Source organism: Magallana gigas, chromosome 9, assembly GCF_963853765.1.
Source record: "Magallana gigas chromosome 9, xbMagGiga1.1, whole genome shotgun sequence".
Taxonomy (NCBI): domain Eukaryota; kingdom Metazoa; phylum Mollusca; class Bivalvia; order Ostreida; family Ostreidae; genus Magallana; species Magallana gigas.
This window is the reverse complement of record NC_088861.1, coordinates 18,382,525-18,408,062: the sequence shown is the minus strand read 5'-3', so window position 1 is coordinate 18,408,062 and position 25,538 is coordinate 18,382,525. Positions and strand designations below refer to the sequence as shown.

General features: G+C 30.5%; 1 protein-coding gene across 1 annotated transcript; it reads right to left on the bottom strand.

The window, feature by feature from the left end:
- Positions 1-442: 442 nt before the first annotated feature.
- LOC105328219 (protocadherin gamma-B4) lies at positions 443-25,538 on the bottom strand. Its single transcript, XM_066071636.1, has 21 exons — positions 25,237-25,538; positions 22,062-22,120; positions 21,774-21,836; positions 17,241-17,383; positions 16,407-16,448; positions 12,095-12,190; positions 9,701-9,802; positions 8,756-8,863; positions 8,189-8,302; positions 6,856-6,952; positions 6,632-6,741; positions 6,328-6,498; positions 5,852-5,986; positions 4,949-5,113; positions 4,756-4,820; positions 4,520-4,664; positions 4,263-4,354; positions 4,090-4,161; positions 3,737-3,802; positions 3,385-3,561; positions 443-2,523 (listed from the first exon to the last, which is right to left on the bottom strand). Exons 1-21 carry the CDS (start codon positions 25,239-25,241, stop codon positions 1,662-1,664), a joined length of 2,889 nt encoding a protein of 962 aa, XP_065927708.1. The 5' UTR covers positions 25,242-25,538; the 3' UTR covers positions 443-1,661.

Here is a 25,538-nt window from a genome sequence, read left to right as displayed (position 1 = left end):
CACGCCCCGACCAAAATTTTCACCTCATAATATTCCAAGAATGATTCCTTATTCCTTATATTAATATAATTTTAAGCCATTGTACGATTTAATATTTAAATATAAATGATAAAACCCCGCTGGCGCCTCAATTTGGCGTCATTTGAAGTTGTGGGTTACTTGTATATAGTACAAAATCGATACGTGGTGTTTTCACAGGCAAAGACACTGGAAAATGTAAATATACTAAAATGACAATTATATTGTACATTAATTTTCAGAAAGTGTTTCAAGTAGTCTATCAATGTTTTGTACTGCTTTGACATAACATTTAACAGTATCTGTAGCTCACACGCTGTGGATGTTAAGTAGAGGAAAAATTATCGGACAAAAGTTTTTGTGTATTTAATTTAATTAGATTAAATAACATAATACATGTAAAGAATGGTACTGTGATTTCATTAATATCGGTGAATGTATATTTTCGTGGATTGATAAAATACATCATTACGGAAACCCCCCATAAGTATATGTGCCTTGTAACTTTTGAGCCTAAGAAATTGTAATTTTATTTCATTGTAAACTTACTCAAGAATGAAATCCACAAAAATTGGTGCTCAATGAATAATAATGAAATCACAGTATTTCAATGAAATCTGTTTTACAGTTTTTGAAGTATAAACACGTCTTAAAAAATATTGCTTAAAATATAGTATTACAATCAATATACATGCTTAAAATGGGTAGAATCTCTCTAAAATACGAAAAAAATAGTAAACATTTTGGCCACGGAAATTTGGAAAATGTTGTTTATTGTGTTTTTGAAGAATCGCAACATACCACAGTACCTAATTTTGATTATTAATTTTATTTATCAAATCACATACTTTTCTAAAAAGTCTGTAAAGTCATCAGCACACAATATGCAAACTGGATAATATAATCTGTTATAGTCTGATACATAAACAAATATCAAAAACATAAAACAATGGAATTCAAATAGCCAAGATCAAAGCAAAACACATAAAAAATAAGATATATTCTCTATAGGATATTACAACTCAGTCAAATACACCTGAAATCTACTAATCAAATGCTAGACAACTCTTCTTTCATAATAAAAAACCCTACCATTTTATAGAAATTGTTACATATGCGTGAAAGATCTATAAACATATATCATTTTTCATTGCCTAAATACATCTTTTCTATTTCCAACATTGTAAATCAACTAAAAATAATTAAGATCTTGAACGTAAAGCTATAGGACATTTCAAAGAAGTATTGTAATACATAAGAGAACAAAAACTATATAAACAACAAATTGGCAAGATATGCATAGCAGTTTATATATTGAATATAGAAAACAAAATACAAAAACATAACTTATCATTAATCACACCAAATAAACCGAATAACTCTATACTAATAAAACCTGAATTGCTTTCATATCTTTTTTAGAATGCAAATTGAATGCACAATTTTCACTGACTCACAATTGGTTTATTTCTCGGAAACACAAGACTTCAAAACAGATTGAAAGTTAGTTAATTGTTATGAAAAAAAGGTGTTCGTTGATGATTTCAAGTATTTTCTGAGAAATAATCCCATTTGATTGCTTTGATTTCGACATTGGGGCCATTGTTCATTACAATGCGATTGCAAATTTTTTAACAAAGAAATCACATTTTTGTATCAAAAGAAAAATGAGGAATGTTTTCCTCGTTTTCACTTTTTTCCTCTTGCAGAACTTCGTTCGGAGACAGAATTTCCTCATCAGTGCGTTCGTTTTCTATTCCGTCACCAAAATCATCTTCTTTGTCTTCTTCCAAGTCTTCATTCACATGGTCACCTGACTCTACATTATTCTCTTCTTCATCAAGGTCTTCTCCAGATTCTTCGTCTTTTCTTAGGTCTGTTTTGTCCTCCTTTTCTCTCAGTGGTTCGAATTTATTTTCTTCTGTATCAAGTACTTGCGCAGAAAAACGAACCGCTTTTACTTCATAGTCCGGATTTGGTTCTTCATCGTCGTCCATATTTTCGTTTGTATTATTTTCAGAATCTGCTTCGTTTTGATCATTAGATGGGTAATCCTCCGGCAGGTCCGCAGATTTAAAAGTATGTGGAACATTTTCATAATCCTTTGGAGTTGCTTCAGCGAATTTCGCAGGGGTATTTTCGTAGCCATTTATTGGATCCAACTCAATGTCACTTTCAGATGGATTATAACTGTCTACAATCATAACTTTGTTCTCCTCTGCCTCAAGTCGATTTGTCAAATCATTCAGACTTTGTTCTGCTTCTTCTTCTGCCGCCGTTAGTTTTATTTCAGTTTCGTCAGTAATAAAAGCTGGATTTGTAAATGCAGAGACTACTCCTTCTTTCAAATCACCGGTTGTTGAGTTTCGAAGACTATGTGAGCCATTTATTGAACCATTGTAGTCCGAAGTTTGTTCATCAGGCATTTCAATTTTCAATTCTTGGGATTCATAAAGTGAACTTTGTCGAGTAAGGTGTTGATGAAGCTGTTGGTGCCTTTTAAACCTTTAAAAACGAATTATTTTGGACTGCTTTACGCCAACATATTACAATTTCCACTCCAAATGAATGGTGCCTACATTGTATATTAACTATACATAGTACAGTAACATTTGAAATTATTTAATCCTTTCAAATCTCATCAAACGCACATCATCAATTAAATAATCTTTTAAATTGTACACATATGTATACATATACACCTTCAAACACACACACTTAATATATTACCTTGCTTCTTGATTGATTTTACAAAAACGAAGTGTTAAGTAGTATCCAACATATAGAAAATACTAATATTTTGAGTAACTTAATAAACTTTACCAAGTGCACAACTTTTCATAAAGCATGTGATTCAAAATTATAAAATTTGAAAATATGCACATTTCCCGCCCTCAAAATCGCGATTTAATTTCAATAAATAACAAATCACTGCATCTGCTTATTAAAGTTAATGTTATTTGTTTAAATATAAAATTAAATTAATATGCGTTAACTTCCTAAGAAATGATTCTTTCTTTTTCAAAAAATCGTACAATGAATAACATACGACTATTTGGCATAAGTGTTCTACATAATAATTAATTATCATTTAATAAAAATGCTTCAACATTTAAAAAACTAAAATGTTTTCAATTAACGTTCATAAAATGCAAATCTATTTAGATATACGTCTTAATACCTGCATACTTCGTAAAAATTGAAGATAATTTAGCATCTACCTTTACATTCAGTTAAATACAAGGAAAGGATGTGAAATTTGTAAAGTAAGTAAAAGTAAAATCGTATCGACTACGACGACAACATTTGTTTAAAAAACCCACCAATAAACCATTGGCTCATGAGCTTAAAGCTAGCTTAACTTACTTTTTTGTTGTGCTGTGGATGTAGCCGATGAGAACGATGATTCCTATAAACATGAGTACACTAATGACGATTAGGGCGATGACAGTAGGTGTAAAGGTTTCCTGCGAGGCCTCCAGCTTGTATGAATTTGGATTTGAAAAAAGTGCAAGGATGTCGCTCATATGTTGTAAAATTATGCTGTCAAATTGATAATAAAAATTTAACTTTAAAGTAATTACTCGTTGAAAGATAAGATATTTCTCTGTTGTTGTTCTATACCTTACAACTGAAAACCACAAGAATATTTTAATCATAGTTTTTATACATTTTGACATTAAAATTACATCTCTGCAAGTTTAAATAAGAAAGTAACCTTTGAAGTACATCTCCTGGAACGTCTGAATTGTTATGGTACTTTGCTGTTACATTTAGGTAGCACCTGAAAAATTATTATGATAATTATAAAGTACTGTTTTATTTGTATGTTTTTATATATCATTTCCTATCTAAGATATTCTAATTACTTGCACTTAAAACAAAACCTTTTAGGAACTATATAAAATCTACTATATAACTTGATCGATTAAAAATATAAAATAGCATGGGTATCGTTTAATTTCATTTTGAGAAAATCTTTTTATTTTACATTGCAATGCTGATATATTATATTTAAATTTTAAATAACAAGTAAAATTAATGCTTTTTATAAATATTGAAACAACTCACATAGATCTGTGGTTCACAACTTCTTCTATTTTTTCCACAGATACTGTAAGATTTAATATTCGTCCAATGCCCCTAAAATGATATTTATTTATTGATACATAGACAGAAGAGCAAGAAAAAAAAGATATGAAATGCCCCCCCCCAATTGGTTGAACAGAAAGATATTGTCTTACGATTGAATGTTTTCCTTTTGGCTTTTAACTTCCTCCATACTTCTTGGAACAGTAAAATTTACAGTTTTGCCGATTACAACTGTTCGCGACAACTAAAATAGATTTAAAAAATATGTATATAATTTGAAGTAAAAAAAAATCTCTTTCAAAATTAAAAGACTAGAAATATTTTTTTTGACAACAAAACTTCCTAAAATACAATTTAAACAAAAATATAGCTTTTTAAAATAAAAATAAAACATGTTTTGTAAACTAACCAGAATGTGGACAGATGTTCGGAGTGGAGGTATTCCCCGGTCCTGAGCTAGAGCTACCAACTCTATAACACCTGCAGAGGTCGGAGCCTTCTTTTGAACGGTTATCTTACCAGTTTTGTTGTGTATTGCAAACAAGTTAGAAAACCTTTTAAGAATGTAAAGAAGTACAATGGAAATGTGCATCGTTACCCTATTGTATAAAAAAAAATCTTTATGATTGTTTTAGGTAAACATACATTGTTGGCTGCAGTTTGTATCTAACATCGGAATTAGGTGTATTAACTTGGTCATCATCAATAGCCTGTAAAGCAACAATTCGATGAGTTTTCATATATTAAATTTAGTCAGCAGTATTATCTTCACATATCTTTTTAAGTAAGACAAGAGTGTATGAATATTATTTGTTCATTGCATCAATACTACATTTACCTTTACTTCTCCTATTTCAAATCCTTCGCTTGGTTCAGCGGGAAGAGGAAAAACATACTCCGGTTTTTGAAACACTGGCTCCTTGTCGTTTACGTCCAACAGTACTATATGAACTGTTGCAGTTGAACTTGAATACAGTCCTGATTCACCGTCCAACGCTTTCACCTAGAAATTAAACACAAGACGTCCATGTCAAAAAGTATGTGATGACACAGAAGCATACACCTACATAAAATTAATATAAGATCTTTTTGGAGGAAGTTGACTTGCATTGAAAATGTTTAGGCTATTTTGTGTTACAGTATATAGCATTTTTAATGGGTTTGAGTTTTGAAAATTTAAATCAATACGATTAGATTTCACAAAAATATAGTCATTAGCCTTTAGCTATTTAACAGTTTACATGTAATATAATTTATATTTACAAATTCGAAGTTATAATTTATAAATCTTCCTATGTTCAGTCTGTCATTTCGGATATGACAGTTTATCTGTAAAACTAGTTGTTTAAAATGACATATGCATGTCTTTATTCCTTTAAACTGCATGGTGTTGTGCTATAAGAATGAACTATATAAGCAAAACATTAACATTTGAGGACGTTATCTCAAGTTGTAACACACTAGCAATGCAAACAATACATGCCATTGTCTGCATGCATAGTTTGATGGACAAGAGAAAAGTGTCTAATTACCCTACTGTAAAATTAATGCAATGTTAAAGAATCCGAAAAAAAAACAAAAAATAAAATCCCGAACGTATACGTAGTAGGAATTCACTACCTGTTATTTTGGAATTAACAATGACACTCAAAAAAATTCTTTCTGAATTCTGATGAAAGTATTTCAACAATACTGTTTTCAATGATTGAAGTGATTTTAAGTCAAATTACGTCACAATTACTTTAATTATGACTGTCCCATTGCCAGTTTCTCGGTCTATTTTAGACGGATTTTGCACGATGACGTCTCCATTGTCTCTGGCTGAAAAGGTATCGTTGTAGGGTGATAGTATCACATAACGGGTGAGAGGATTTTCCTAGAAAAAATGGATTAACAAGTGCATAACTTTCTTATAGTAGTTTGAATTATTGGTTTTCATTGGTATTATAAATATCATAATTGTGCAAGTTTAATCTTATCGCCACACCTATAGTGTCACAACATATCCTTGCCGTCTATATAAATGGATTTGCAAAATCTGAAAATTCAACCCAATTCACGATATACTAAAAGCATGTTAAATCTTTGCAAGAAAACTCCAATAAAGTATTATCAACATCATGAATATAAATAGCATAGAATATGCACTATAATGTTGCTACAAAAATATATTACCATTCTATACTACTATAATTATTTTTCTAAAATGGTACAAACGTCTAAATCCGTAGCATGAAGACGAACGACTGTTGTCCCCATTCTGGAATGTTCTGTGATATTTGCTCGGTATTCCGTCGGATTAAATACAGGTATATTGTCATTTATATCCAAAACTTTCACTAATAATGTTGCTGTGCAGCTTCTGGATTCTGTGTTTCGCTGGACCGCCTGATTTATATAAAGTATGAACAACACTTATATTTATGAAACAAAATGAGAGAGAGAGAGAGAGAGAGAGAGTTATTGCAAACCGCATAATAGATCGTTTGCTTGATTTAATAACATAAGTTTAATAACGTACCTTTATTGTAAGCTTGTAATCAGTAGTATTCTCTCTATCAAGAGTGCATGTTAATGATATTTTCCCAGATATCTTGTCAATGGTAAAGCAATCTTTGCTGTTTTTGTCATCTTTGAAAAAACAAAAACACTGCATGTAAATTTATCAAGTACGTTTTATTTTTTCAGTTAACTTTAAGCATTAATAGGAGAATTAGTTTTATGGATCTTTTAAAATGTACGTACTATCAAATCTATAGTATACTTCTTGTCGACCACCCCCCTTGTCTCTGTCTGTGGCATTGATTGGAGGTGTAGTAGTCACATTTACAATATTCGTGTTCTACAAAACATAAACAATAATATCATGTAACTACATGTTGATAGATAGATACATGTAGATAGATAGATATTGCTTGCAATATTCACTTTGAAAAAAAATCTTTGTCTTCAAAGCAGACAGAAGAAAGACAAGTAATTCCCATGCTTTATTATGTTATAGTGATAAAATTAGTAATAATGTACTTTATCATAAACAAATGCCCTGGGAAACACATTAAATAGTTTGCTTTTTTTGGTTCTTTAATTGACATAATAAAAATTAAAACAAAATCACAAAAGTTGAAAAAAATTAATTAAGTGATATAATAATTAAATTGTGTAGTTATTACTGTTTAAATTATACGGTAGGGACAAGGAATGATGCTACCTGAAATGTTTAACAACTACCTTTATATTACAAAATAATTATATGCATGGATATTTTAATTAAAAATGCTTTATATGCCTTAACATTATAATAAATTAAAAAAGTGTATTACTTTTTTAAAGTTTCAAAACAGACATTGTCACAATAAGTCATAATTCCAAAAAGGGGTAAGGGTGATTCCTGTTATAGTATCTCCGTTAAATGCCAGGAAAAATAAACTGGAATTTTTATATGTTATAAACCAAATGCTAAGGCTAATGTATGAAATTTTTAAAAAAATCACATTGAATATTTTTGATTGTGCATTTACATTCTGTTCAAATTTAGAATATAAAAACTCCAAAATTTGAAGCGCAGATTTATCAATATGTTCCTAAAATTATGATATTGCTACTGAAAGGCCAATGTCAGTAAATTTCTAAAATAAGTTCTGTTCTTAAGCAATTAGAATTTTTGAAATAAATTTCATCAAATTAATTATTTAAGAAAACTGAACAAAAAGAAGTCATAATGCCAGAAAAAGTTAAAAAAGTTATTATGCCAAACAAGGACTAATGCATCTCAAATATCTCTTTTGCAAGGCAAAAAAGTGGCTGCAAAAATCATACATGTTGTATAGGGCATCTAATGTTGATGTGTTAAAAAAGCTAACAAATTTAGTGACACATAATTTTACACTGCAACGTCGTGATCCCCCTCAACACTAAACCCTGGCTCATATTGATATGTACATGGAAAAGTAATATTGTTTATAATATAATTACAATTTATTTTCGTTCTATAAGTATCTAATAATATTTAAATATATGTCTGCTTCTGTGTTTTAGAAAAAGTTCCATACATGTGATTTCTATTGCTTTATTTCTTTACCTCTTCTGTTATGTTTAAATAATATTCGTTATGGTCAAACTCTGGATCCATATCATCAACATCAGTAACTTGTATATTAAGGATCGTGCTGTTTTGCAAACCGTCGCCAGCATCCTTGAAGATAAAACATGTATCAAAGACAGCAAATTTAAAAGTTTGAAACAAAATTTATGGTCAAGATCTAGTAAATGATTCTAGAGTGTCTTTTTGGGGTGCTAGAACCATTATGACGTCATAATTCTTTTTTCCGTACTGGACATTAATGCTTTTATGAAATTATGTAGAAATATAGTCATTAGTCAAAATAGACAAAACTCCGAAAATTGACACTTATTTTCTTCATATTTTATCGAGAATAACAGTTTAAAACATGTTTTTTTGCATTGTGTTTACCAAACATTTAAGCCCTTGTACACCCTACCAAACAAAGCTATTGTTATGAAGCATCAACGAAAGAATATATATCTTAAGTTTCATAAACCTGTAGGCACCTTTTATTTACTAGATCTTGACCTTATACAACAGTAAAACAATAAGGGACATTTAAAACGGTGTCGTGTTACTTACTATCACTGTGACAGTAAGGTTAAATCTATTGATTGGTTGATCATAATCTAGCTTGCTTTTAAGGAATATGCTATATATGCCGTTGTCCAGTCTCGAATGAAAGAACGACTAAAACGAAACAAAAATATTCATTATAATATGTGTATTGTACATGTACAATGAAAGAGATAAATAAAAGAATAAAAATTACAGCAAAACTCGGTTATAACGAAGTCACTGGGACCTAAGAAATTGCTTCCTTATATCCGTAATTCGTTATAACCGTATAAGAAATTAATTAAATTTACATAGCTAGGGATCCAAGATGACTTCGCTATATCCGTGAATTCGCAATATATATGTAAATATTTAAATGAATTTTTTTTTAGAAAATAAAAAAAATTACATGCATAATTATAAATGTTTAACCCTCCGTCACATTAATAAACTAAGAATATTGTCCTGTTAAGCCTTAAAATATGACGAAGACCAATTCACAATTATATGCATAAAAATATATTTTTCAGAAATGGATTTAAACATTAAAGTCAATGATAAAAGAGTTTATTTTATTTCAAATTCTAATATGTGTAATTATATATAATTGTGCAAATCTACATATAATGTATGCCAATGTTGATCAAAATTTACTAATAATAAGTTGTAATATTAAGAATGAAATAAAAAAAAATAAACGTGCATAAAATAAAAAAGTTTTTTTGTAACTTCTTTTTGTAATTTTAAAGATGCAAAATTTTAACGTAAATAAATTTATTATATATACTCCTTCTTTTAAATCAAAAAGAAAAAGCGGGGATAAAACAAACTAGAATTTGCTGTAACTTGATAAAACCCGTGCAAATTTATTTGCGAACTTAATGCATTTTGGTAATCTTAGGTATGTTATTACAAAACATTATTTTTGACCGATTTTTTTTTTCCATTATTGGCTATAATATTCCCTACCTCATCGATGGATAAAAAGAAAATGTTTTGCATGCTGACACAATCTTCTCTTTTTAAATCTTGAGCCCTGAAGGAAATCAGTTTGGTCTCGATACTTGCAGACTAAATGGATAATTGATCAACAATGTTAAAACAAATATGCAAACAATGTGATATGATGAACATTATGCAGAACAAAATTATTTCTCTGTACTTGTATCATCAGAGTATTAACAAAAATAAATCAAATATGCATCGTATCCGCTCTACACTCTATGACATACGTGTATATAAATAATACACAAGGGAAGAATCGAAAGTAGGACACGATTTGTAAACAATGTTAAAAAACAACTTATTTGACAAAAAGTTACGCAAATCCTCCCACACAATGTTGCAAATATTGTCAAAAAACACGTTCATATTGAAATATTCCTAATAAACTCGGTAAAAAGCGTTTTTATCCCATTAAAACCGCTGTCTACTGCAGACACACAATAAATAAGGCAGTTGTGATTTAACGAAACACAGTATTAATAATAACATCTTGCAGACACTATAACTTTCTTTTTATAATTGTATGACCAGATTTGCATTATAATTTTATTGCATTTTACGTTGATACGTCAAATAATGAAGATGCTTAAGTTGTATCATCATCGTATTAACAAAAATAAATTAAATACGATGCAAATAATGTAATAAGTAAACACGTTCAGAATAATTAAGTCCTGTTCATTAATGTGTATTATCATTAGATTCAATACAAAAAACTAATGTCATGGTAAATAAAATCATTTTTGGCAACAAATTTTGTAATACTATAGTTGTGTGTTTTATTAATATCTCTTTATAAGTCAAGCTTGTAAAATAATGTTTGTTTGCATGTAAGGGGGTGCTCATTAACAACCATGGTCAAAATACTTTGTCATGTTACAGATGGTAATTTGCATTTGTGCACAGCAGGGTTACTGGAGGGTAGGTTTCAAGATTGTTGGGGGGTGGGGTGGGGTCCTTCAAGACCAAGGTCTTTCAGTTGTGGCGGTTTTTAACCCCACCTTTGCAAATTAATTTGTCATTTATTCAATGATTTTTTCTTCTTTAATTTATTGTTTTCAATTTAAACAATGCAAATTGGGTTTATTGAATACACGACTTTTAACGCAATCTGTTGTTCTATTTCATTGCAAATGAACTTGGACTCATTGGAAGATTTTTGATTTAGTTACTTGTATTGGGTAAATTACTTGTAGCAACAAAGCTCAAAGTTGGGCAAAATTAATATAAGTGTTTCTCTTGGAAATGCTTATGTATTATATTTATGGAAAAATTTGGTTGACAAAAATAGTTGTTCGTTATTATTTCACATCTAAAATGGCGCACATATATTCCATAGTACACAATAAATAAGGCAGTTGTGATTTAACGAAACACAGTATTAATAATAACATCTTGCAGACACTATAACATTCTTTTTTATAATTGTATGGCCAGATTTACATTATAATTTTATTGCATTTTACGTTGATACGTCAAATAATGAAGATGCTTATTTACCAAAACGCTTAGTTAAATAAAAAAAATGACAATGCAAATTGTTTTTATTATTTTTTATATTATTTTATATTCTACCCATGCATGTTGGTTCATACATGGTTGTTTACTATATGTAATTACTTTTTATTCAGAGGAAAATTTTCCTTCTGGTTATAGAAATAAATATATCTTGATCCAATGTACATTTGATATAGACTAAAATGTCTGTACACTCTCACGATATAATTGTATGCATTTGAAATTCTCTATTGATTCCCATTGAGCAGAGGATTAATATTCTCTGAATTGTGTAAAGTATGTTGCTTCCATTTGCTTTTTATCGATTAAAATCAAATATCCATCTGCACTAATTATGTATATTGTGAATATTTTTCAGAAGAAGCTTTAATTATTCCATACAACTTCACATCATTCCAACCACACAAAAGAAACGGTCTTACCCCGACATGTTCTTCATTATAGACTATACCTTTATATATTGTAGTTCATGATTTAAACATTCTATTTCTATAAACATGTAGAAAAAACATTTGATATAAACGTCCGTTAGGTTGGTAAATGAAAAGTCTGGGCTTTATAATACATGTATAATAGAAAAGTGAAAAAGTTTAACCTTTGCGATAAGTTTTCTGAGAAAGCATATATAATTGTGAAAAGTAAACACAACAGACGACAACAATCAATCCCGTCGTCTGACATAATTCAATATTATTAAAAAAAATATAACATTCAAAGAATTTTTTATGCAGATACGGGAAAGTTTGATTAACACTCATTATTTGAACACATATGGTCACAAATTATACATGTTGGTTACGCTTTATGATTGTGACTGAAAAAGGTTCAGAATGTACAAACCTCTGGCACAAAGATCTCGTAGCTCGAGTTTCTGAATTCAAGAATTCCTCTTGAAATTCTTTCGATAACGACGAAGAGTGTATTGCTCAAAGAAATCTGAAAAAGGTTAAAACAAGATAAAACAAAAATATTTCAACTCGCAAAGCAATAGGTCTTACTTATGGAGGGTAATCGTGTTCAAAAATCCAGACTTGTAAACTTGTAAATCCGAATATGTAATCGTGTTGGTGTGTGAGTCTGAGTAAGAATATGTGTAATTCTGATCGTGTAACCTATAAAACTCGGGCATAAACACATGTAAGATTTGACTCAGTTCCTTCGCATGATGCACAATTTGCAGCTTTATTGCTTTCATCAATTAATTAAACATTCAACAATGCACACTTTCAATTCGTAGTTTCTGCATTTGTATCTTCAGGCTCGGCAATAGCACATCTGACATGATACAAATTGACAAATGTAAAGTATACAAGTTTGTCGAATTTTGACATGACCTTATATGGCAACTGCCTTGCTGCGGGGAAACGGCATGCCGTTATCGCCGGAATGGATGAAAAATAAATATAATATTCAGCTTTACTGTTGCAATAAGCTTTTAATGAACGACAATTTTTCTATAAAAAATACCTGTATTATTTTTAGAATTTTTTTGAGGTATGATTGAAACCAAACAAGAAGAGGGTCATGTATATAAAAATCGTCGCCGATGTACGAATGCGCTAATTTCTGTAATATACAGGTAGTTCTCATGGTATTATACGATAATGGTTAAAAGAAATGCCTAATATCTTATTTCTCGAAAATAATTTGACATGTAATTTGAACTGGAATATAAGTTAATGCGTACTCTTTTCTAAAAATGAGACGGATCAAGAAATTTCCTAAAGGGGTAAATATATTTTGAGCGGTATGAGATTCTGAGACCGCCGTGAGGTCCCATGTAGCTCCATTGCATCTGACTTTTTTTTCGATTATTGAAATAGTGAAAATGGCGGGCGGGCGAGTGGCTGCCAAAAAGGTACCCTTATTGTACCGATAACTCCTCGTACAGTTTTCGAGATATGAAATTTTTCTTTTGCATATCAATTATACATATTTTAGAGGTATGCAAATTGCTAGGATTTTGATTTCTGATAATTTATCAAAAATAACTGCTGTTACACTTAGTCATTTTTTGGCAAAAAACATTGCATATAGAGTACCCATTTAATTGGATAGGTAGTATTTATCAATTCAAGATTGACAAATTTTGTTAAAAATTGAAAGGTTTGAAGAAATAGTAATGGTATACTAATATGTTTATGTTTTTGCAATTATGATTTTTCTTCGGAATTTGGAATTCTAAAAGTAAGGAACGGGGCGTGAACTGGTTGAGTTTAAATCATAAAAAATATTTTAAAATGCATGTATATACTGTATTGACAATAATTGTACAAAATTAAGTAGTTTATTTATGGCAAACAGAACATCTTCACAAATGGCTGTAAAGCTGTAATATAATAGTTCTCCGAAATTTTTCTATCAACCAATTTCACAAAGTGAGTCTGTATTGAACAGGTCGGGTACACTACCTTATATGGATAGCATTATTAAACACGTGCCAGTATTTTCGTCAAACAGATTCTCCAATCCAGTGAATGAGTTGCAATGCATGACGGTCTACAACGTGTTTACGAATCAACAGACGCACGTGGTTTTTGTCTGTTTTATTCACAATATTTAATTGCTTGCCGGAATGAGCATTCTGATGAATGTCCCTGAAGAAAATATCAACGCGCATTCTTATAATGTTGTCTAAATATGGGATATCACGTGAAAAAACGGTACTCGCTGCTTCTATTTCTATAGGACGTACCTCTCTTTTGAACATTGACAATGGGGTATTTAAATAGGTTGATATAAGTCCTCATATGCAATAGTTTTTAAATGTGAGCATAGAAATTGAAGTTCAGACATAATTGTCCATATTAATTTCATAAATTGTGAAAAATCATTCAAAATGAGTTTCCAAAGGACAATTCAAAATGGTATATATTTTCAATACGCTTTGTATACACTGAAACTTGTAGTAGCCCACAATGCCTTGCAACTCATTCACCTGATTGGTTTGTCGATAAAAGTAAACAGATAGCTAATTTAGTATGCAAATTTATGCAGACGTCACAAAATATAGTGGTCTCGACCTGTTGAATCGACACTCAGGACTTCATGCCCATATCCCGTAATAACTGCTTGAAACTTTTTTAAAAAATGCCAATTTTCACCTGCATGATAGGCTTTTTTCCCTATATATTGCCGACAATGCAAAATAAAACATTTTTAAAAATAATTTATACACATTTTAATTTCACGACAGCTAACCTAGTCTTTGGAATTTTTTTTCTATTTATTTTCAAAGGGGGTGTCGCTTCTTATGTCTCATATCAAAACCAATGACTTTAAATTCTTTGTTTTTCTTATCGATAACTTTCCAAAAAATAATACTTTCTAAGAAAAGTTGTTATCCAGAGATAATATGATTAAAGACCTACCTTACATATATATTTTTATATTTATTCAGTCCCTATTCCGGCGATCACGGCACGCATTTACCTGCAGCTATCCTTTTTCTATCGGTGACGTCAATGTTTTCATATATGGTCATGTCAAAATTCGACAAACTTGTAGACTTTACATTTGTTGATTTGCAACATGTCAGCCATGATATTTCAGAAAACGGAAACACAAATGCAGAGACTACAGATGGAAAGTGTGTATTATAGTGGCAGGTTACATGTAAAGAACCAACAGCATTTAACAGCTGCAATTAACATCTGTAGGAAACCTGCGGGGTTAACTCTAAAGTGTTTATCCCTGAGTTTTTTTTATAGGTTACACGATCGGAATTACACATATTCATACTCAGACTCACACACCAACACGATTACATATTCGGATTAACAAGTTTACATGTCTGGATTTTTGAACACAATTACCCTCCATACTTACTGTCTTTTTTCTTAACAATTTAGTCACTCAAATCAATTAAAAGATACATATAAATCAATACAAAACGATGATATGACAGTAATTCGTTTTGATTATATACTTGATATTTCATATATATTAGCTTAACCTCCTTTATGATATAGGACCCGTTTTACTTGGTGTCGGAGGATTTGTCATGAGATAATGCAATACTTTCAAACAATGTGACATATTATAATCATCAAATGGTATCATCATATTATTTTTAATACAATACAGATTCAAATTAAATTGCGATTTTCATGTTTAACAGTTGAATTTGTACATTTTGAAAAAAAATATTGCAATGTTAAAGGTCTATATTTTTAACAAGTCACTCCTTAGTCAAATTTTGAATAGACCTAGATTATAATTGAACGGTTTTTGACATAAAAGTAAAAAATATTTTTAATCTTCCGTTCTCAAGATTTGTTGTTTACAAGCCAAATCAAGATTTGCAGGCATGCATATTGCAAAAGCTATAAGGTAAATCCCTTTAAAATATCTAAATGTTGCTTTTAAAATACAAAATTTTACAAATGCGTTGTCAAAAACCTATTCCAATGTATGTGGTCAAACTGTGCAATCTTAATCTTAAGCTCACGAAACTGATCAATCATTACGTGTAGCGATGGATGAAACTTTCACTGGTATTTATATCCTCGATATGGTTTTTAGCCTGAAACAGTTTTATGATAGATAAGTTGTGTTAATAAAGCAAGACATAATAATGTCTCAGTATTGTTTTATGACAAACGGTTGGATATTCCAAACTTTGAAACTTATCATGTTGTAAATCAACAACCTTGATAGGAGTTGAAATCATTTTGTGTATTTTAAATACAGATTTATATAATAATTGATTCAAAAACATTTATACAAACATCAATATTCAGTAAGATAATGTGTCTATAAGGTAATTTTACACGTGTTAATTAAAAAACTTTTTAATTAATATAAGACGTTTGATTTTCAGGTTAATTTTTCTTCTATTTGAACTGAAAAAAACCTTAATCAATTTTAATTCATCTAAGATAGGCTTGCTCCCATTTCTTGATTACAAGAAGGAAAATTAATCTAATGTAATTGCATGTAATTAGCTTGAAATCGATTACTTTTAAAACCTAACGAAACTGTACTTTAATCGATTACTTTTAAAAGTAATCAACTCCATCATATCTCTGCTTGATATCTAAATGTCCCATTGTTTACTGTATGCAAATGATAATATACTTTTTATTGTATTATAGTACACGTATCTTATAAAAAAAATACTACATGTATAAAAATGAAACCTGATACTTACAGCAGTATTACATTTCCATCCACAAGTCATGTCTTTTATGTCCTAAAAGAGAATATTAAGAACGTTGAACAGATTATAAATGAAATGTCCTATTGAAATACTTTTTCAAGATTCTATATATAGCATATGTACACGTACAAAACTTTTAACTGACCAACTCAATTTGTAGTGCAATGTAATGAGTATAATAAATTGTAACATTCTAATGTATTATACATAAAAGGTTCGTAATGAATTACTTTTAAACTCAATGTATCCTAAACTTGTTAGATAAACCAAGTTGTCATATTTCTACTCGTGAGCTGCAGTGTATCAGAACAGCTTATTATAATTAGATTACATAATTTAATGGCAAATTTCTGACCATTCATGACACATCAACAAACCTCAAAAAATATATCAAACTAGTCATATATTTGAGAGAGGTCAAATTGATTAATTTCTAATTATTCTTTTTAATCGTCTGACAAACCGACATATTCATCCGACAAATCAGTTTACATGTAAGTAGAATGTAAGTAGAATAAATACATGTAGATAGTTACGCTGATTGATTTCATTAAACTTGGAACAGGTTCTATGATTCTTCCAACCTTTTCTAGTTTTGAAATTATGTTGATAGTTAGTGAAAAAGTCAATAACCTATCAACGCAAAAAAAAACCAAGGATTTTTTCTAATGATTATATTAAATATAGGAACATAATAATTTTGATAAATTTTTTACCAAAAGATTCTTTGTTTGCTATTCCTAAAAAATGAATATGTATTTTTACCTTGTCTATTTATCCTTTTTCTATAGGTATAAATAGAGGTTGTAATTAAAAAAAACTTACACAAACACTTTGATCCAAAAGATTTTCCTTAAGAAAAAGTCTACTTCCATTTATTTCAAACACTCTATAACATTCTTGACTGGTGAACATCAGTGTATTACTTCCAACTCCTGTGCTATAGTCAGCTACAAGTGTTCCCTTTTCTACAGTAAAAAGTATACTGTGCTAAATTATATCACTGAAATAAAATATAATCATTATAACTATAAATTAATATTTAAGTAATCATTTACCCTATTATTCGACACATTTTTATAAGGACCTCAATAAATTTATATGATTAGATTGTTTAAATATTTTTTACTTCATTTTCAATTTTTCTTGTCTTTTGAAAATGGGGAACGCAAGTCCCTTAGTAGCGCGTCGTTAATTAGCGAGTCCCTTCATTTGGCTACATTGTTTTCATCCCGGAATCGGTAATATAATTGAAATAATTTTGTTAGAGATACCTGACTATATCAAAACGTTATTCAATATGAACATATATGAAAAAGTAAAGGTAAATGAAAAAAAACAGTAAACAGTAAATTTACAAAAAATAAATTTCGGAATATCTGTTTCACTTAGCATGTTCTTAGTTTTTGATATATGTAGTCTCATAGAGAACTCTTTTTATTCAAGATTAATTGTCGTAGGAATTACATGCATCATTTTTGTGGTAGGGGTAAATTGCTTACATTTATTTCCCTAGACTTTTAATTTCGCCCCAAATTTCAAAGCCTTTAAAATAAACGAACACAAAAAAGTACTTCAGCAGTCAGTGTATTAAATAGACAAGAGGTCTATGGGCCACATTGGTCATCGGCAACAGTTCCTTGTAACATTCTATTTCGTAGCATATGGTTTTTTTTTAAATTTTCTATGTTGAACCCCTTTCTGAGGCCCTAGTATTGGTCCGTGGTTTATGGTTGGCTTTAACAATTTAGAATTTACACTATTTAAGGATCCTTGCATAATAATCTCACAATCTATAGCATTGTAATTCTCAAGAAGAGAATTTTTATACATTTTCCATATATATTTCTATGTTAAACTTTGAACCCCTGTGTGGGGCCCCATGATTAAACCGGTGTTCACAGCTTTATTAATTTAGAATCTGCATTATTTAAGGATGCTTGCAAAGTAATTTTACAAATTGAAGTATTGTAGTTCTCCAAAAGAATATTTTTCAACATTTTCTTCTATGCTAAACTTTGACCCCCTTCTGCAGCCCCCTTATTGGATCGAGGGTCACGGTTTTTATAATTTAGAATCTACACTATTTGACGATGCCTACGTAGTAATCACCAAACTGAAGCATTGTAGCTCTAAAGATGCTATTTGAATTTTTTCTATATATACTTTTACGTTCAACTCTGAATTATTCCAGGGGTCGCTATTTTTAAAATATTGAATCTACATTATCCAAGGTTGCATGCATAGTTATCTCACACATTTTAGCATTGTAGTTCTCGAGAAGAAGATGATTAACATTTATCGTATTTACTTCTATGTTAAACTTTGAACCACTTGGGTCCCCAAGCCCACAATGGGTCACAATTTTACCTATTTATCTACAATAGGATTGTGTTCTATATATGATATACTATGCAACCCGCCTGAGTCCTAGTTTTTTTTCCGGGGGCAACGGTTTTTTAAAGTCAGAATCTACACTATACATATACACTCTTGTATAAATATTTGCCTTTCTGGTGCACTGGTATTTAAGAAGAAGTTTAAACATTTTTCCTGTATAATTCTATGTTAAAATTTGAATGCCGCCTGGAGCCCCAATTTTTTGTTCGGGGTCATCATTTTTACAATTAAGAATCTTCACTACAAATACAAGCTTTTGTGTAAATATTGGCATTACTGGTGCAGAAATTTTTGAGAAAACGATATTTAAACTTTTTCCCTACATATTTCTATGTTAAACTTTGAACCCTGCCCGGGCCCCAGATTTTTGTCCGGATGCCACAATTTGTGCAATTTTGAATCTATAAATGTATAAATATTAGCATTTCCAGTGCAGTGGTTCTTGAGAAGACGATTTTTAAACATTTTTCCAATTTAATTCTATGAAAAACCTTGAGCCCCGCCTAGGGCCCAAGTTTTCGTCCGGGGTCACGATTTTTACAATTTAGAATCTTAACTATGTATATAAGCTTTTGTGTAAATGTGAATGTTTCTTGTGCAATGGTTCTTAAGATGAAGATTTCTAAACATTTTCCCTATGTATATCTATGTTTAAATTTGAACCCCGCCTGAGGCCCCAGTTTTTGTCCGAGGGTCACGATTGTTACAAATTAGAATCTTCACTATATATGCAAACTTTTGCGAAAATATTGGCATTTCTGGTGCAGCGGTTCCTGATAAGAAGATTTTTTAAACGCACACCCTGTGCTCTATGTTTTTCAATTACAATGTAATTCCCTTTAAAAAGTGTTTAGACCTTTAATTCAATAATTAGAATTTTCCTTCCCATAAGGATGCTTTATACCAATTAAGTTGGTGAAATTTGGCCCAATGGTTTTATAGAAGTTAAAAATGTGAAAAGTTTACAGACGGACAGACTGACAACGATGACGGACAACAGGTGATCAAGAAGCTCGCTTGAACCTTCGGTTCAGGTGAGCTAAAAACTATCCATTTTGTGAAAGGAAATAATGTATCTTACTGCGCTCAAATCGAACGTTTTAAAAGATGGCTTTTCATATTATAAACTGATGTAAACTGCTGTTTACCTGGTGTGATCTTGCGTAAACTTTCACAACGTTAATCGTCTGAACGACGGTGGTCACATGACATGCACATTGGTAAGCGTGTTCGATGTGACTGTTTAAATGTGTCATTAAGCGTCATATATGAAAATACATTATTTCTTATTATTTTCAATGAGTGTTATTTCTGGTCGCTAAGATTTTGGCAATAAACTATGTCCTGTGATATGTAAACGAGTCTTCATGACCATATATGCTTAAGTCTATCATATATACGAGGTTCAATAAAAAAAACGAAGACAATGTGGCTGTCTATCATATATTTTTCATGAAAGTCATACTTAACAGATTAATCTGTGCACCAAAACTTATGTTATTAATATGCGAAGTTTTTGTCCATTTAATGAAACGGTATTTTTGTTACCCCTTTTTAAAAACAACATGGAGCAGGGTAACGTTCAAAACATTACGTCAAAATTAAACACGCACAGTTTACAAATAAACCCCATCTTTATATACATCACGCTTAGTCTCTTGTGTCTTTCTCCTTACAATTTAAAATTGCACTGAACCACTTAACATCTTATTTGCACACATTTGTTCGAGAGTCATAAGTCAGTTCTCAGTTTTCATTTTCTAACCGTGTATCTCGTAGTTTATAGTAAGGATAACCCTGAACGTCGGTGGACGTTACTTATTTTTTACCAAATATTTACAGATATTCTACTCTCTTTCGGACTGTTTTATATTCAAAATACAATTACTACCACCCCCACAAAATTTATTACAGTTAAACACAAACTTGCAAATAATTGTTAACTTATTTTTTGCACCATTGAGCATTTTCACAGCTTATGTCGGCTTATTCCTGGGTAAATTCATTTTGTTTGTACCTCTCGTTGCGCCGTGATGCCCGTACATATCATCTTTCGTACCCATTCTATTTATTTTAATTTATGTAAAGTACAGGACCACAAAGCAGAACGAAATTCACAGAAAATGGATGCATAAAACCTTCAACAATGTCTCAATCATTGCGATATAAACTATAAAAGCTCTTAACACTTAACAGGACGTTTAATTTTCTTCACTTACTTTGAAAATGATTAAATAATGATACTTCTTCATTTGAAACAATTTTCAATCAAAAAAATTAAATAAACTATTTAAAGTTGAATTAAAAAAAAAACCCCACGATTTCGAGTATTCTTTTATCGTAAATAAAAAGGTTTGAAACAAACAAGATATCTGTGAGCCAATGCTCACCAGTGATACTCCCGCTCTGATGTGAATATGAAAAATAACCAAAGTCGACATTTAACCGAAAGTTGACGTCCGATTGATACAAAAATATATCAAACGATATGGCATGCCTAAACAAAAAGTGTGACAAAACGTGTGTTAAAATTCCAAGCATCTGCGATAAATAGTTGCTGAGATATCTTTGACGAAAATTTGTTTGAAAATATAGGTTAAAAATAAACAAAGTTGTCATTTAAGTTGACGTCCGATTGGTACAAAAATATATCCCACAATATATCATGCCTAAACAAAAAGTGTGTTAAAATTTCAAGCATCTGCGATAAATAGTTGCGGAGAAAAATGGGACAGAAATTTTTGTTACGGACCGACAGACAGATGGACAGAAGGACAGACACACAGGGGTAAAACAGTATACCCCCTTCTCCTTCGGAGCGGGGTTATAATTACAACCTTGCTTTCAGCAAAAACCAACAACTTTTGTACCATCATAGAAAAACCATGGTACATTGTAAGTTGCGCACAAGTTTGACTTTCTTCGGGTTTCCTATGATGGTAATTTATAAATACTTACCAAACGTCGAATTATCGTTGATACGAATATAAGTTGAATTTTTGAAAAAGTTGATGCAATCGGCTAAAAATGAAAAAAAAAATTGAAGCTAATTATTTCTATAAAATCAGTTTTACGACTACATATCATATCAATGGATTCACAAATAAATAAACAGCAAGATTTTATCCACAAATGTGTCAAGATTTTGCTCTCTGGAACATATTACACATATTTACAAAGTGATTTAAAATATATTAAATATAATATGATATAATATTATACATATAATATAATATAATATAATACCGTTGCAAAACTTGGTGTATATAAGGAAGAGGAAAATCAATGGGAAGAGTCTTTTAATTCTAAAAATAAAATCAAAGTTTATGAGTTATCTCCAGACACGATAACGAATGCATTTAAACGTCACATTTAAAATATGTATAATATCACTGTGTAAAATTTTTAAAGGAAGGTATAAGATTTTCATTTATTTTTAATGTATGAAATGCACCAACTTACATAATTTCATCATTGTGTTGATCATACTTATTTTACAGTTTCGTTTCTTAGCCATAAAAATCAATTGTCATGATTTCAAATTGCCATCTTAATGAACATGCAAACAATGTCATCAATTTGTGTAAAAGATATGGCAATTTTGTGAATTAAAGCTGTAAGTAATCGTAAAACATTTAATGGACGAATTGAAACTTTGGTTTTATCTCGTATATGTGTATATGTTTTAAGCAATACAGTTGTATCCTGACCATTTAAGCATTATTATCATTATGAATAGTTGATGTAGTAAATGTGTTTATAAAACAAATCTTGCGGAGATGACGATTTTGATGAGCTATACGTATAATGATGTTGTTGTGTTTTTTATTACTTCAAACGGGGTTGTTACAATTTTTGACGGTCGATTTCAATCAACTCCCCTATGTACTTACTCTAGCAAACTGGAAATAAAACAGTGTTTGGACCTTATCACATCGTAACCCCGCGCTGACAAAATATAGTACATTGATAATCGATAAATTGGAAGAAATATATCGAGAAGCATTGTTTTTAAGGAAACCTACACTGTATCAATGCATACCTTAAAATTATTCAAATCCAAATTATGAAACGAACAACAGTTTTTTGTAGTTAAATATATATTCTTACGATATACTTCAAGAAGCTGGCTCCCCGACACTAAATACAATGACACACATAAAATACACCATATACATTGTACATTAATACACATAAACAAATCAGTAACAGAGAAAATGATTCCTTATTGATATTTAGGTTTTTGATGTTAATTTAACATCTGGAGGTATAATTCTTGGCAATAAAAAAACACAAAATATATATGCATGTAGTTTGTAGAATAAACCAAATTCTTTATTGGACGTTGTTCAATTACTTAGGAGGCATTTAATCCTAAGCCATGGGTCACATTTTACAAAAAAATGTATATACAGTAGATAAATACCCATTGCTTGAACCAGAAATTATTCACTGAATAAAAATGAACTCTCGCCAGTTCTTTCAGATCTTTGATTTTCCTATGAGAACCTCAGTCTTTTTCTCCTTGATGTCAACATTTATAAACCGTAAGATACGTACTAACAAAACATGGAAACAAAAAAAAAAGTAATACGAATACATTCGACGTGATACAACCTATGAAACTGATTGGGAACATAACCATTTGGGTTTTGGTTCTAAAGGTTATTTTAATCCTGATCGACTAGTATCAACAAAGAGAGGTTAGGGTGTACATGTACAATGTAGTACCTGGTTTTTTTTTTATGTAGTTTTTTTTTATCATATTCACGTATAAGTTAATTGGCCCCTCCTAGTTTGCAATTGGTATGGTTTCTTCAATTTAAAGACAAATGCAACATGCCTGTAACCTTGACTCTTGTTTTTTTTTTTTTTTTTTTTTTTTGGAAGATATGTAGCTTTTTATTATATTCACGTATAAGTCAATTGGCCACTCTTAGTTTAGCCTGGTTTTTCACTTTGACGACAAATGCAACGTGCCTGTATGCTACCGTGAATCTTAGTTACCACTGAACTCAGTTTTATGTAATGTTTTGGAATAGGCCCATCTCTAAATATTTTCATATGAAAGTCTAAAATTCGTGTAATTTTTTAGGGAAAAAATCCAAGTGCAATTGATAGTACTCATTTCTTATATTAAGATAATCAAACTTTTGGACTTGTACATTGACATGTTTATTCTGTAAGCTTTAAAGAAATCTATTCTGTATATTCCCCAGTTTAATCATATTCTGTCAATGTTTAAATCTATTGCTCCTAGACGGCTGTTCAGTATTTCGTTTCCGGGGAACAGCGCTGATAACGAACAATTTTCTGGTCAACCCACTGTACGTGAAAATATCGGTCACCCGGGCATTAGAAAAGGGGGTGACATTATTCACCAAGTTGTCATCGAATAACTTATGAACTAAGCTGTTTTGATACCATTTTAAGCACCATTTGGGGTTTCTTATATGTATTGAAATTTTCATTCGCATAGTTTTCATCGAAAGACCAAATCTGCATTGATACCATTTAAGCGCCATTTTGGGTTTTGCTTGAGAACTTTGTTTCCCCTTCCGTGTGTTTGAAAGTTAAAGTGTGTCGAACTAATCTGACAGAAATGAAAGTTTAAAATTCTTTGTGTTTCAAACATTGCATTTCCTTGCATTAAACACGTCTGGCCTTGCGATTGCGATAAGAAAGATTAGACAAAACGAACTGAAAAAAAACCCCATTAACATTCAAAGTAAAGACGCTTGAATCTGATTCAGTGAGATATCGTAAATTGTAAATAGGCCGGATTTCCCCGAAAATACTTAATGATATCTATATGTTTTATCATGGATAACTTCAATGTTTCGTCTTAAATTTACTATCAAGATTGTCATGTACAGAGGTTATCAAAATAACTCAGTGTCTAGCAACATTTATCACGTCAATATTGATTTTTTTTGTTTTGGTCAATAAAAATGCACATCGGTATCAAACTTTAGATAAAGGAGTACTTAAGAAACCGATCTGTAAGCTGTAGAAGGAAGTTATATAACAAATATTTAAGGCGTTGTCCGTCATTTTCAATATACATTTATTAAGTTTTTTCTGAGTTACATGTACATTGTACATGTACATACATGAAATATGTCAAACACTTTTCTTTGATATTCTATATAGATAAAAAATTATTTAAGATAATTAAAAATCACGTATTGATTATTGCCGCTTTTCGATAAAAAGGAAAAAAAAATCAATAAAATGTCAATTTATTTCAAGATTTTATCAAAGTGTAAATATTCCTGAATTAATCATATTATGTACCCATAAAAAAAAATTATGTGCTTATTTTAAGAAATCAATGACTAAAAATAATAATGCATGAAAAGGGTCAAATACACTTTCAAAATAAATGTATAATTTTTATTTTTAAAAAATAGGTACTCACCCCATCGTGAAACGATGACTTATCCCAAAAAAGGATTGAATGGGAATGTCAAAAAACGGAAACGGACCTGCCAAGTCTACATATCACTTTCGATGTGCAACAAGGTTCGCCCAGAGAACAATGTCGACCAACAATGGAACCTTACGAAGTGAATTTCAATCACTTAAAAAAAATCAAATACTTGCAACTTTATTATGGTAATAAATCGGCTGATGGCGGTATTAAACTTCCCAAATAGATCACATTTACCTCACAAAACCACTGTAGAAACCTAAACAGTCCAACACAGGTATACTAATGCC